The 16203-nt window shown below is 42.5% G+C and overlaps 1 protein-coding gene across 5 annotated transcripts in view; it reads right to left on the minus strand.

Annotated features, from left to right (window-relative positions):
* Positions 1-16203, minus strand: part of csnk2b (casein kinase 2, beta polypeptide) — a 77026-nt gene that overhangs the window by 11732 nt on the left and 49091 nt on the right. For all 5 annotated transcript variants that reach the window (XM_069919492.1, XM_069919491.1, XM_069919488.1 and 2 more), the window contains one exon: positions 1475-1550. In XM_069919492.1, the coding sequence (XP_069775593.1) occupies positions 1475-1550 (76 nt within the window). The remainder of the gene's footprint in view (positions 1-1474; positions 1551-16203) is intronic.

Consider the following 16203-nt stretch of genomic DNA (forward strand, 5'->3'; position numbering starts at 1 on the left):
CATCGATAACACTCCACGTCCTGTGTCGACGTATATCTTGGCCGGTTATGGCGATGTGAGAGCCTCTTAATTTGCTGGCTTGAGTTGTCTTTCAGGGACATGGTATGAAACTGCCCTTCAACAGCCTCTAATGCAGCAACAATGGCTAAAGCATCGGTGAGTTCCAACTCACTCCCTCTTTCCAGTAGACGTCTTCTGAGTTCATCTGATCTGCAGTGCTGTACAACTTGATCCAGTAATTGGTTGTCCAAATCAGCTGGCATGTAATTGCATCCAACAGCTAGCTGACGTAGTCTCGTCACGTACTGAGCAATTGTCTGGCCATCTTCTTGTCTCGTTCTCCGAAACAAATGGCGTTGAAATGTAGCATTCGGTGTCACTACATAGTGTGCATTTAATGCATCTACCGCTTTCCGGTATTCATCCTTTCTTCCAGTATTCAAAAGTGTCTTAAATGTTTCCCGAACTGCGGGTCCCGCAGTGAAAAGAAGTAACACCCTTTTCTGCGCTTTTTGTTCAACTGTACCGGTATCTAGAAATAGGTCATGACTGTCGGCGTAGGATTCAAATTCTTCCAGCCATGCCTTCCACTTCACACTTACAGTGCTTGCATCACCAGTCGGGTCAAAGTGAGCAATTCCACTATGTGTTAGAAAGTCACCGTCTGCCCCAGCCATGAGGAAATATTCCAGCCCCAAAAGTACTGAGTCAAAGAGAAAATTCTTATCACCTTGAAGTTCTCTGTAATCCTCTGTAATCTTCTTTAGTTTTTAATTTTCTTCAAGCTTCTTCCATCCTCATCGCCAATGTCACATTTGTGGCCCGAAATGTGAAGTTAATAAAACATCAAACACAAGTTTTATCAGGTAAACTTCTCCGAGTCTTTATTTTCCAGTTTCCTTTCTTCTCCTGCTTGTGCTCTTATCTCTCTCTCATCCCACGTGACTTCCGGTACATCTCATACATATTCATTATCATGACATGTACGTGAACAGCAAGGCAGTCTACAGAAGTGTTTGTAGTAAAAGCATACAGAAATGCTGGAGGAACTCAGCCGGTCTCGCAGCCAGTACAATTTGAGATCTTGTTTGGGAACCCTCCAACCGGATGGCATTAACATTAGCTTCTCTGGCTTTCGCAGAAAGACCCATTTTCGTCACCCTATCTATCTTCTCTGGTTCTCTCTTTCGGTCTTTCCTTTTCCCTTTGTCTCCCATCACAGAGCAAAAACCAATTCTCATCTTTCCTCATCACATCCGATTAACACCTTTTGTCTGTTGGTCTGGACTCCTCTCACTCCCCTTTCTCTTCCAGTTTTTATTCAAACACCTGCTGTTTTTTGCTTGTACCTTGAAGAATCAAGCTAGAAATGTTGGTAACATATCTTGACCTCCTAGGGTGCTGCGAGACCAGCTGAGTTCCTCCGGCATTTCTGCAATTTTAGTTGATAAGAGAAAGCTTTTTCTGCACTTACCGATGGGAAGCATTGGCTGGTTCTCACAGTAGACTCGAGGGCAGTAGCCAAAATCTCCCTGCTGGTATTTCTCCAACTGAAAAAGAAGAAATCAGTCCACTTATTCATGATAAGAGGAGTTCCAGTTTTATTAAGAATGCAGCATTTTCAACACACTGTATTTTATTAGGTAAGGGTTGCCGAATCCGGGGATCAGCAGATGGCACCACTAACGGGGAAAACACCCCCTTCCACCCCATTGAGGAGAAGCAGAGGAAATGACCTCAAAGACAGATATTTGATTAGTCAGGGCATCATGGGTTACAGGGAGAAGGTCAGGGAATTGGGCTGAGGGGAAGGATGGATCAGCTCGTGACAGAATGGCGGAGCAGATTTGATGGGAAAATTGGCCCACTTCTGCTCCTTTATCTCGTGACTGAGGTGGATGATCAGTGAGGGACTCTGCGGCTGAAAGACACACACACAGGCGGGATGAGCTATCAGCGACTTGTGAGCAAGGGTGCCGCAATTTGAGAAGGCCAGTTGTTATTGTGACACCACTCAACTAGCTGATCTACCTTCCTCCGATACACTTCCTCATTGCTACCTTATAGAAACATACAAAATTATGAAAGGAATCAATATGGTAGAAGCAGGAAAGTTGTTTCCACTGTTGCCTCATTGGGGAGGAATGTGAAAGAACTGCTTCTCCCAGTCATGAATCTGTGAATTTCGCTGCCCAACAAAGAATACAGTTAAGACACAGCATTTTTTCCATAGGGGGGAAATTAGGGTTATGGGAAACAGATGGGTGGGGTTCCGGTTGGCGATAGGGTTCTGGTTAGTTGTGGAGTTCAGGTTTGGACTAGTTGGGGGGGGGGGTTAGGGTAATGTTGAGGTTAGCTTTGGGGTAGGGGTTTGAGGCAAGGTTGGGGTTAGTGGTGGGTGTGATTTGGGTTAGTTAGGATTAGGGGTCGTAGTAGGGTTTGGGTGTCGAATTTAGGCTTAGTTGGGGGATTCAGATTGGGGTTGGATTAGATAGAGATGTCTCTTTGTAGGCGGTTCTCAGCCTTCATCGGTCCTCATAAAACATAAGGCTGTTCAATTGCCTCTCGCCCCAGAATGGACTTTGTTTCGTCATCATGCCATTTGGTGAGTTAGTATTTGGGTGTGGACCTGTTCGACTGGGTTGGGTATTGGTTGGGATGGGGGTGTGGGGTGGGTAGGGTCAGGGATGGAGTGATTTGTATTTGGAGTGGGTACTGGACATTAGGCTGGCTTATGTTGGGTGTCTCCTGTGAGTCTGTGGGAGTTCCCTCTTCTGGTGATTGCTCTGTAGACTGTACCCTCGTGTTGGATGTTGTCCCATAGTGTGAAAGTTCAGGGTGAGGTACCTCGTGACTGGGGATGGTGGTGAATATGGTAGTGTTGGATGGTCCCTTTGCCTGTTCCGTTGATTTGTTCTAGTTATTTGGGAGTTTGGTTTTCCATCCCTTTAGAATGAGCTCTATTGTACTGGTTGGGTTAGGGTTAGTCGTGATCTTGATGAATGGAGGAGCAGGTTTGTCGAGCCAGATGGCTGACTCCTGCTCAAATTACACGATCTTATGAGTTCCCAAAATGTATCCCCTCACACGAGTCAGGGTTAAGTTCCATCTGCCTAGGATTTGCTTTGTATTGGAACTGGGAACTCTGTAATATACCAACACCAGACGAGGTAGCCTGGAACTTCTGCTTCATAAACCACAGCCAACCATCTCCATGAGAGAAAATTCTGCTGATATGCTTGGCTTCTGCATGCAAGCTGCCAAAAACATTGCCAAACATTGCAATGCGATTAGCTTCATCACAGGTGACTTGGAAGCCAAAGAGTGGTTCAGCATAGTGATGCCGTTTCCTTGAGGAAGATTTGTAAAAATACTAAGCTCGCCATTGGCCATGAACATGCCATCTATGATGGCAGTAAACACAAAACCCTGCAGACATTGTGGTTGAAGTGAAAACTCAAAGTTAGAGAAACTCAGCAGGTCAAACAGTGCACTTTATAGAGCAAGGATAAAGAACCAACGTTTGGGGTTTCAGCCCTTCATCAAGGTATGAACAAAACCAGCACCAAATAAAATGGTGGGTGCGGAGGTGAAGAAGGAAAGAAGAACGCTCCCACAGGCAGGAGGGAATAGTATTACTGTTGGAGGGAGGGCACACCAACAAGCAGGAGGGCTCTGTGAATGGAGAGGTAAAGGGGTGGAGAGCTAAGGGAAAGAGAAGGGAGGGAGAACAGTTAACAGAAACTGGAGAAGTCGATATCATCATCCAGTTGGAGAGGGCCCAGACAGTAAAATGTTGTTACTGCAATTTACGAATGGTCTGGGTGGGACAGTACATGAGGCCATGGACAGACATGTGAACAGGCCATGGGGTGCAGAATTGAAGTGGTTGGCCTCTGGGAGATCCCTGTCACTGATGCAACAGAGCAAAGGTGCTCAGCGAAGCGATCTTCCAGTCTGCGCCCGATGTCTCAGAAGGCAACAAAAGGAGCACCGGATGCAGTAGATCACTGCCGCGGATATACAAGGGATGAGTGGACGAGGGAGTGGCCCCAACAGAAGGCGGAGAGATGATGTGTCTTGGGGTGGGATCCTGTTATAGGTGGCAGACAATACGGAGGGTAATGTGTTGGATGCGGAGGCTAGTGTGGAGGTAGGTAATCCTATGTTACATCTGGGGGCACGGCAGATGAGCAGGAAACGGAAGAGATGCGGGATGATGGTGGAGGGGAAGCCGGGTTTGTGGAAGAAGGCAGACATTTCAGATGAAGGCACCGGTTCCTCTGGAATTTCATTCGTTACCCCTTCACCTTGGACTGATGGAAAATGATACCTGATGGCTCAAAAGAGCATGGTTGTTTTTCTCAATTAAATCTACCCAAGGAGGTGAGTCGAAAACCTGACACTTGGCTCGAAGACTGACGTTTGATTGACTCAGAATGAGGTGGAATAGCTTCCCTCATTTTATAAACATAACGTCTTGACTCGGCCTGACAGTGTACGTCCATTAATGCTCAATTTGCATTCTTGTGAAACACCTGCCGGTTCATTCTAATTGTGTAACAGGATGCTAATGGAAAATAGTTGCAGGAAGTTCAGGGTGGAAATTCAAATGCCTTGCAGGTGAATCCTCGGTGTTTCTATTCATTACATTTTTCTAATTTAGGAAGGTGGGGCAGGGGAGATATCAAGCCCAGATATCTGGATTGAGGTGAGGGTGGGTACACTGTAACTCTTACCCCGCGGACTGCAAGTGAAGTGATCATTTGGTCCAGATGATGCGAAGCTCAGCCGCAGAGAGGTGACTGGGCATGGAGAACAACAGCAGGAGTCAGTCGTCCGACCCGCAGAGCATGCCCATCATTCAATGTGATCGTGGGTGATCTGGCCATGGATTCAGTTCCACTCATTATCAGGAGTGAAACAAGCCCTGCACACACTTATGATTGTAATTAAAACACTGAAATGCAGGAGAAACTCAACCGGTCTTGCAGCAACCCAGGAGGTAAAGAAAATGATACTGACATTTTGGTCCAGAGTCATTACTCAAAGAATCAGGGACGCTACACAAAGTAATACTGTATATCTTTAGCTCACAGGGACATTACAAGTAGTAGTACTGGACATATTTCCCTCCAAGGGACGCTAGAAGAAGTAATACTGTATATTTTTCACTCCCACGGACGCTACAAGAAGTAGTACTGTGTATCTTTACCTCCCAGAGACGCTACAAGAAGTAATACTGTATATCTATACCTCCCAGGGACGCTACAAGAAGTAATACTGTATATCTTTACCTCACAGGGACGTTACAAGAAGTAGTACTGGACATCTTTCCCTCCGAGGGACGCTACAATACTACATATCTTTCCCTCCAAGGGACGCTACAAGAAGTAGTACTGGACATCTTTCTCTCCCAGGGACGCTACAAGAAGTAATACTATATATCTTTACCTCCGAGGGACGCTACAAGAAGTATTACTGTATATCTTTCCCACCTAGGGAAGCTAAAAGAAGTAATACTGTATATGTTTACCTCCCAGGGATGCTACAAGAAGTAATACTGTATATCTTTACCTCACAAGGACGTTACAAGAAGTAGTACTGGACATCTTTCCCTCCCAGGGACGCTACAAAAAGTAATACTGTATATCTTTACCCTCAGGGACGCTACACGAAGTAATACTATATATCTTTACCTCCTAGGGACGCTACAAAAAGTAATACTGAATATCGTCACCACCTGGGGACGCTACAAGAAGTAATACTGTATATCATTCCCTCCTAAGGACGCTACAAGAAGTAATACTGTATATTTTTACCTCTTAGGGATGCTACAAGAAGTAATACTGTATATCAATCTCCAAGGGACACTACAAGAAGTAATACTGCACATCTTTCCCTCCCAGGGACGTTACAAGAAGTAATACTGGACATCTTTCCCTCCGAGGGACGCTACAAGAAGTAATACTACATATCTTTCCCTCCAAGGGACGCTACAAGAAGTAGTACTGGACATATTTCTCTCCCAGGGACGCTACAAGAAGTAATACTATATATCTTTACCTCCGAGGGACGCTACAAGAAGTATTACTGTATATCTTTCCCACCTAGGGAAGCTAAAAGAAGTAATACTGTATATGTTTACCTCCCAGGGACGCTACACGAAGTAATACTGTATGTCTTTACCTCCCAGGGATGCTACAAGAAGTAATACTGTATATCTTTACCTCACAGAGACGCTACAAAAAGTAATACTGTATATCTTTACCTCCTAGGGACGCTACAAGAAGTAATACTGTATATCCTTACCTCACAGGGATGTTACAAGAAGTAGTACTGGACATCTTTCCCTCCCAGGGACGCTATAAGAAATAATACTGAATATCTTTCCCTCCAAGGGACGCTACAAGAAGTAGTACTGGACAACTTTCTCTCCCAGGGACGCAACAAGAAGTAATACTGCATATCTTTACCTCCTACGGATGCGACAAAAAGTAATACTGTATATTTTTCACTCCTAAGGAAGCTACAAGAAGTAATACTGTATATCTTTCCCTCCCAGGGACGCTACAAGAAGTAATATAGTATACCTTTTCATCCCAGGGACGCAACAAGATGTAATACTGTATATCTTTTCCTCCTAGTGACGCTACACGATGTAATACTGTATATCTTTACCTCCCAGGGATACTACAAGAAGTAATACTGTATATCTTTACCTCACAGGGACGCTACAAAAAGTAATACTGTATATCTTTACCTCCTAGGGACGGCACACGAAGTAATACTGTATATCTTTCCCTCCCAGGGACGCTACACAAAGTAATACTGTATATCTTTACCTTCCAGGGACACTACAATACTGTACATCTTTACCTCCCAGGGACGCTACAAGAAGTAATACTGTACATCTTTCCCTCCCAGGGATGCTACACGAATTAATACTGTATATCTTTACCTCCCAGGGACACTACACGAAGTAATACTGTACATCTTTACCTCCCAGGGACGTTACACAAAGTAATACTGTATATCTTAACCTTCCAGGGACCAACAAGGAATACTGTATATCTTTCCCTGCCAGGGACGCTTCAAGAAGTAATACTGTATATCTCTACCTCGCAGTAACGCTACACGAAGTAATAATGTATATCTTTACCATCCATGGATTCTACACAAAGGAATACTGTATATCATTACCTTAAAGAGACCAATATCTACAAGAATTACTACAAGAAGTAATAGTGTATATCTTTCCCTCCCACGGACGCTTCAAGAAGTAATACTGTATATCTCTACCTCCCAGGGACGCGACACGAAATAATACTGTATATCATTCCATCCTAAGGACGCTACAAGAAGTAATACTGTATATTTTTACCTCCTAGGGATGCTACAAGAAGTAATACTGTATATCTATCTCCGAGAGACACTACAAGAAGTAATACTGCACATCTTTCCCTCCCAGGGACGTTACAAGAAGTAATACTGTATATCTTTCCCTCCCAGGGACGCTACAAGAAGTAATACAGTATACCTTTTCATCCCAGAAACGCAACAAGAAGTATTACTGTATATCTTTTCCTCCTAGTGACGCTACACGAAGTAATACTGTATATCTTTACCTCCCAGGGATGCTACAAGAAGTAATACTGTAAATCTTTACCTCCCAGGGATGATACAAGAAGTAATACTGTATATCTTTACCTCACAGGGACGCTACAAAAAGTAATACTGTATATCTTTACCTCCTAGGGACGGCACACGAAGTAATACTGTATATCTTTCCTTCCCAGGGACGCTACACAAAGTAATACTGTATATCTTTACCTTCCAGGGACCAACAAGGAATACTGCATATCTTTCCCACCCAGGGACAAACAAGTAATACTATATATCTTTACCTCCCAGGGATGCTACACGAAGTAATACAGTATATCATTAACACCCAGGGACGCTACATGAAGTAATACTGTATTTCTTTACCTCCCAGAGACGCTTCAAGAAGTAATACTGTATATCTCTACCTCCCAGGGACGCAACACGAAGTAATACTGTATATCTTTACCTCCCAGGGACCAACATGTAGTACTGTATATCATTTCATCCTAGGGATGCTACAAGAAGTAGTACTGTACATCTTTGCCTCCTAGCAACCAAGAAGTAATACTTTACATCTTTACCTCCCAGGGACACTAAAATACTGTACATCTTTACCTCCCAGGGACGCTACAAGAAGTAATACTGTACATCTTTCCCTCCCAGGGACGCTACACGAATTAATACTGTATATCTTTACCTCCCAGGGACACTACACGAAGTAATACTGTACATCTTTACCTCCCAGGGACGTTACACAAAGTAATACTGTATATCTTAACCTTCCAGGGACCAACAAGGAATACTGTATATCTTTCCCTGCCAGGGACGCTTCAAGAAGTAATACTGTATATCTCTACCTCGCAGTAACGCTACACGAAGTAATAATGTATATCTTTACCTTCCATGGATTCTACACAAAGTAATACTGTATATCATTACCTTAAAGAGACCAACAAGTAATACTGAATATCTTTCCCTCCCACGGACGCTTCAAGAAGTAATACTGTATATCTCTACCTCTCAGGGACGCGACACGAAATAATACTGTATATCATTCCCTCATAAGGACGCTACAAGAAGTAATACTGCATATCGTTACCTCCTGGGGATGCTACAAGAAGTAATACTGTATATCATTCCCTCCTAAGGACGCTACAAGAAGTAATACTGTATAAATTTACCTCCCAGGGACCAACATGTAGTACTGTATATCTTTTCATCCTAGGGACGCTACAAGAAGTAGTACTGTACATCTTTGCCTCCTAGGGACCAACAAATAATACTGTACATCTTTATCTCCCAGGGACATTACAATACTGTACATCTTTACCTCCCAGGGATGCTACAAGAAGTAATACTGTACATCTTTCCCTCCCATGGACGCTAGACGAAGTAATACTGCATATCTTTACCTCCCAGGGACACTACACGAAGTAATACTGTATATCTTTACCTCGCAGTAACGCTACACAAAGTAATACTGTATATCTTTACCTCCCAGGGACCAACAAGTAGTACTGTATATCTTTTCCTCCAAGGGACGCTACAAGAAGTAGTACGGTACATCTTTCCCTCCCAGGGAACAACAAGTAATATTGTATATCTTTCCCTCCCAGGGACCAACAAGTAATACTGTATATCCTTATCTCCCAGGTACGCTACAAGAAGTAGTACTGGACATCTTTCCCTCCAAGGGACGTTACAAGAAGTAATACTGTATATCTTTACCTCACAGGGATGTTACAAGAAGTAGTACAGGACATCTATCCCTACCAGGGATGCTACAAGAGGTAATACTGAATATCTTTCCCTCCCAGGGACGCTACAAGAAGTAGTACTGGACATCTTTCTCTCCCAGGGATGCAACAAGAAGTAATACTGTATACCTTTACTTCCCTGGGATGCTACAAGAAGTAATACTGTACATCTTTACCTCCCAGGGATGCTACAATACTGTACATCTTTATATCCCAGGGACGCTACAAGAAGTAATACTATACATCTTTACCTCCCAGGAAGCTACTATGCTGTATATCTTTACTTCCCTGGGACACTACAATACTGTACATCTTTCCCTCCCAGGGACGTTACAAGAAGTAATACTGCATATCTTTCCCTCCCAGGGACGCTACAAGAAGTACTACTGCATATCTTTACCTCCTACAGACGCTACAAGTAGTAATACTGTACATTTTTCACTCCTAGGGAAGCTACAAGAAGTAATACTGCATATCTTTCCCTCTCAGGGACGCTACACGAAGTAATACTATATATCTTTACCTCCCAGGGATGCTACAAGAAGTAATACTGTATATCTTTACCTCCCAGGGAAGCTACAAAAAGTAATACTATGTACCTTTACCTCCTAGGGATGCTACAAAAAGTAATACTGCATATCGTTACCTCCTGGGGACGCTAGAAGAAGTAATACTGTATATCATTCCCTCCTAAGGACGCTACAAGAAGTAATACTGTATGTTTTTACCTCCTAGGGATGCTACAAGAAGTTATACTGTATTTCTACCTCCTCGGGAGACAACAAGAAGTAATACTGCATATCCTTACCTCCCAGTATTACTTGTATATCTTTACCTCCCGGTGACGCTACATTAAGTAATACTGTATATATTTACCTCCCATGGACGCTACAAGAAGTAATACTGTATATCTTTACCTTCCAGGGACCAACAAGTAATACTGTATATCTCTACCTCCCAGGGATGCTACACGTAGTAATACTGTATATCTTTACATCCCAGGGAATAACAAGTAATACTGTATATCTTTCCCTCCTAGGGACCAACAAGTAATACTGTATATCATTACCTTCCAGGGACCAACAAGGAAAACTGCATATCTTTCCCACCCAGGGACAAACAAGTAATACTATATATCTTTACCTCCCAGGGATGCTACACGAAGTAATACAGTATATCTTTACCTCCCAGGGACGCTACATGAAGTAATACTGTATTTCTTTACCTCCCAGTGACGCTTCAAGAAGTAATACTGTATATCTCTACCTCCCAGGGACGCTACACGAAGTAATAATGTATATCTTTACCTTCCAGGGATGCTACACAAAGTAAAACTGTATATCATTACCTTAAAGGGACCAACAAGTAATGCTGCATATCTTTCCCTCCCACGGACGCTTCAAGAAGTAGTACTGTATATCTCTACCTCTCAGGCACGCAACACGAAATAATACTGTACATCTTTCCCTCCCAGGGACGTTACAAGAAGTAATACTGGATATCTTTCCCTCCCAGGGACGCTACAAGAAGTAGTACTGTATATCTTTACATCCCTGGGACGCGACAAGAAGTAATACAAGACATCCTTCCCTCCCAGGGACGCTACAAGAAGTAATACTGCATATCTGTACCTCCTACGGACGCTACAAGAAGTAATACTGTATATGTTTCCCTCCCAGGGACGCTACAAGAAGTAATACTGTATATCTTTACCTCCGAGGGAAGCTACAAGAAGTAATACTGTATATCATTACATACCAGGGACGCGACACGAAGTAATACTGTTTATCTTTACCTCCCAGGGACGCTACAAAAAGTAATACTGCATATCGTTACCTCCTGGGGACGCCACAAGAAGTAATACTGCATATCCTTACCTCCCAGGGATGCTACTAGAGGTAATACTGTATATCTTTCGCTCCCAGGGTCGCTACAAAAAGTAATACTGCATACTGTAACATCCCAGGGACGCTACAAGAAGTAATACTGTGTATCTTTACCTCCCAGGGACGCTACACGAGTAATACTGTACATCTTTCCCTCCCAGGGACATTACAAGAAGTAATACTGGATATCTTTCCCTCCCAGGGACGCTAGAAGAAGTAGTACTGTATATCTTTACATCCCTGGGACGCGACAAGAAGTAATACTAGACATCTTTCCCACCCAGGGACGGTACAAAAAGTAATACTGCATGTCTTTACCTCACAGGGATGTAACAAAAAGTAATACTGAATATCGTTACCTCCAGGGGACGCTACAAGAAGTAATACTGTATATCATTCCCTCGTAAGGACGCTACAAGAAGTAATACTGTATATTTATACCTCCTAGAGATGTTACAAGAAGTAATACTGGATTCTACCTCTGAGGGACACTACAAGAAGTAATACTGCATATCCTTACCTCCCAGGGACGCTACTAGAAGTAATACTGTATATCTTTACCTCACAGGGACGCTACATTAAGTAATACTGTATATCTTTACCTTACAGGGACCAACAAGTAATAGTATATCTTTCCCTCCCAGGGACACTACACGAAGTAATAATGTATATCTTTACCTTCCAGGGATGCTCCACAAAGTAAAACTGTATATCATTACCTTAAATGGACTAACAAGTAATATTCTATATCTTTCTCTCCCAGGGACGCTTCAAGAAGTAATACTGTATATCTCTACCTCCCCGGGTCGCAACACAAAGTAATACTGTATATCTTTACAACCCAGGGACCAACAAGTAGTGCTGTATATCTTTTACTCCCAGGGACGCTTCAAAAAGTAATACCGTATATCTTTACCTCCCAGGGACGCTACACGAAGTAATACTGTATATCTTTACCTCCCAGGGACGCTACACGACATAATACTGTAGATCTTCACCTTCCAGGGACGCAACACAAAGTAATACTGTATATCTTTACCTCCCAAGGACCAACAAGTAATACTGTATATCTTTACCTCCCAGGGACGCTTCAAGAAGTAATACTGTATATCTCTACCTCCCAGGGACGCAACACAAAGTAATACTGTATATCTTTCCCTCCCAGGGACGCTTCAAGAAGTAATACTGTATATCTCTACCTCCCAGGGACGCTACATGAAGTAATGCTGTATATCCTTACCAACTAGGGACGTTACATGAAGTAATACTGTATATCTTTCCCTCCCAGGGACGCTTCAAGAAGTAATACTGTATTTCTCTACCTCCCCGGGACGCAACACAAAGTAATACTGTATATCTTTACAACCCAGGGACCAACAAGTAGTACTGTATATCTTTTCCTCTTAGGGATGCTACAAGATGTAGTACTGTACATCTTTCCCTCCTAGGGACCAACAAGTCATATTGTATATCTTTACCTCCCAGGGACCAACAAGTAGTCCTGTATATCTTTTCCTCTCAGGGACACTTCAAGAAGTAATACAGTATATCTTTACCTTCCAGGGACGCTACACAAAGTAATACCGTATATTTTTACCTTCCAGGGACCAACAAGTAATACTGTATATCTTTCTCTCCTAGGGACACTTCAAGAAGTAATACTGTATATCTCTACCTCCCCGGGACGCAACACATAGTAATACTGTATATCTTTACAACCCAGGGACCAAAAAGTACTGTATATCTTTTCCCCTTTGGGATGCTACAAGAAGTAGTACTGTACATCGTTCCCTCCAAGGAAACAACAAGTCATACTGTATATCTTTCCCTCCCAGGGACGCTTCAAGAAGTAATACTGTATATATCTACCTCCCAGGGACGCTACATGAAGTAATACTGTATATCTTTACCAACCAGGGACGTTACACAAAGTAATACTGTATATCTTTACCTTCCAGGGACTCTACACAAACTAATACTGTATATCTTTCCCTCCCAGGGACGCTTCAAGAAGTAATACTGTATATCTGTACCTCCCAGGCACACTACACAAAGTAATACTGTATATCTTTACCTCCCAGGGATGCTACATGAAGTAATACTGTATATCTTTACCTCCCAGGGACGCTACACAAAGTAATACTGTATATCTTTACCTTCCAGGGACGCTACACAAAGTAATACTGCTTCTCTTTACCTCCAAAGGACCAACAAGTAATACTCTATATCTTTCTCTCCCAGGGACGCTTCAACAAGTAATACTGTATATCTCTAACTCCCAGGGACGCAACACAAAGTAGTACTGAATATCTTTACCACCCAGGGACGAACAAATAGTACTGTATATCATTTCCTCTTAGGGATGCTACAAGGAGTAGTACTGTACATCTTTCCTTCCTAGGGACCAACAAGTCATACTGTGTATCTTTACCTCCCAGGGACCAACAAGTACTACTGTATATCTTTACCTCCTCGGGATGCTACAAGAAGTAGTATTGTACATCTTTACCTCCTAGGGACCAACAAGTATTACGGTATATCTTTCCGTCCTAGGGAGACTACAAGAAGTAATACTGTATATCTTTGCCTCCTAGGTACCAACAAGTAATACTGTATATCTTTACCTAGCAGGGAACAACAAGTAGTACAGTATATCTTTACCTCCCAGTGACCAACAAGTAGTACTGTACATCTTTTCCTCCTCGGGACACTACACGAAGTAATACTGTATATCTTTACCTCCCAGGGACGCTACACGAATCAATACAGTATATCTTTACCTCCCAGGGACGCTTCACGAAGTAATACTGTATATCTTTACCTCCCAGTGACGCTACACCAAGTAATACTATATATCTTTACATCCCAGGGATGCTACAAGAAGTAATACTGAATATCATTACCTCCTGGGGACACTAGAAGAAGTGATACTGTATATCATTCCCTCCTAAGGACGCTACAAGAAGTAATACTGTATTTTTTTACCTCCTAGGGATGCTACAAGGAGTAATACTGTATATCTATCTCCTAGGGACACTACAAGAAGTAATACTGCATATCCTTACCTCCCAGAGACGCTACTAGAAGTAATACTGTATATCTTTACCTCCCAGGGACCCTTCTCGAAGTAATACTGTATATCTTTACCTTCCAGGGACGCTACACAAAGTAATACTGTATATCTTTACCTCCCAGGGACCAACAAGTAATATTGTATATCTTTTTCTCCTAGGGACACTTCAAGAAGTAATACTGTATATCTCTACCTCCCCGGGACGCAACACAAAGTAATACTGTATATCTTTACAACCCAGGGACCAAAAAGTAGTACTGTACATCTTTTCCTCTTTGGGATGCTACAAGAAGTAGTACTGTACATCGTTCCCTCCTAGGGACCAACAAGTCATACTGTACATCTTTACCTCACAGGGACCAACAAGTAGTAATGTATATCTTTTCCTCCCAGGGACACTTCAAGAAGTAATACCGTATATCTTTACCTTCCAGGGACGCTACACAAAGTAATACTGTATATCTTTACCTTCCAGGGACGCTACACGAATCAATACAGTATATCTTTACCTCCCAGGGATGCTTCACGAAGTAATACTGTATATCTTTACCTCCCAGGGACGCTACACAAAGTAATACTGTATATCTTTACCTTCCAGGGACGCTACACAAAGTAATACTGTTTCTCTTTACCTCCAAAGGACCAACAAGTAATACTCTATTTCTTTCTCTCCCAGGGACGCTTCAACAAGTAATACTGTATATCTCTAACTCCCAGGGACGCAACACAAAGTAGTACTGTATATCTTTACCACCCAGGGACGAACAAATAGTACTGTATATCATTTCCTCTTAGGGATGCTACAAGGAGTAGTACTGTACATCTTTCCTTCCTAGGGACCAACAAGTCATACTGTGTATCTTTACCTCCCAGGGACCAACAAGTACTACTGTATATCTTTACCTCCTCGGGATGCTACAAGAAGTAGTATTGTACATCTTTACCTCCTAGGGACCAACAAGTATTACGGTATATCTTTCCCTCCTAGGGAGACTACAAGAAGTAATACTGTATAACTTTGCCTCCTAGGTACCAACAAGTAATACTGTATATCTTTACCTAGCAGGGAACAACAAGTAGTACAGTATATCTTTACCTCCCAGTGACCAACAAGTAGTACTGTATATCTTTTCCTCCTCGGGACACTACACGAAGTAATACTGTATATCTTTACCTCCCAGGGACGCTACACGAATCAATACAGTATATCTTTACCTCCCAGGGACGCTTCACAAAGTAATACTGTATATCTTTACCTCCCAGTGACGCTACACCAAGTAATACTATATATCTTTACATCCCAGGGATGCTACAAGAAGTAATACTGAATATCTTTACCTCCTGGGGACACTACAAGAAGTAATACTGTATATCATTCCCTCCTAAGGACGCTACAAGAAGTAAAACTGTATTTTTTTTACCTCCTAGGGATGCTACAAGGAGTAATACTGTATATCTACCTCCTAGGGACACTACAAGAAGTAATACTGCATATCCTTACCTCCCAGAGACGCTACTAGAAGTATTACTGTATATCTTTACCTCCCAGGGACCCTTCTCGAAGTAATACTGTATATCTTTACCTTCCAGGGACGCTACACAAAGTAATACTGTATATCTTTACCTTCCAGGGACCAACAAGTAATATTGTATATCTTTCTCTCCTAGGGACACTTCAAGAATTAATACTGTATATCTCTACCTCCCCGGGACGCAACACAAAGTAATACTGTACATCTTTACAACCCAGGGACCAAAAAGTAGTACTGTATATCTTTTCGTCTTTGGGATGCTACAAGAAGTAGTACTGTACATCGTTCCCACCTAGGGACCAACAAGTCATACTGTACATCTTTACCTCCCAGGGACCAACAAGTAGTAA

Source organism: Narcine bancroftii, chromosome 2, assembly GCF_036971445.1.
Source record: "Narcine bancroftii isolate sNarBan1 chromosome 2, sNarBan1.hap1, whole genome shotgun sequence".
Taxonomy (NCBI): domain Eukaryota; kingdom Metazoa; phylum Chordata; class Chondrichthyes; order Torpediniformes; family Narcinidae; genus Narcine; species Narcine bancroftii.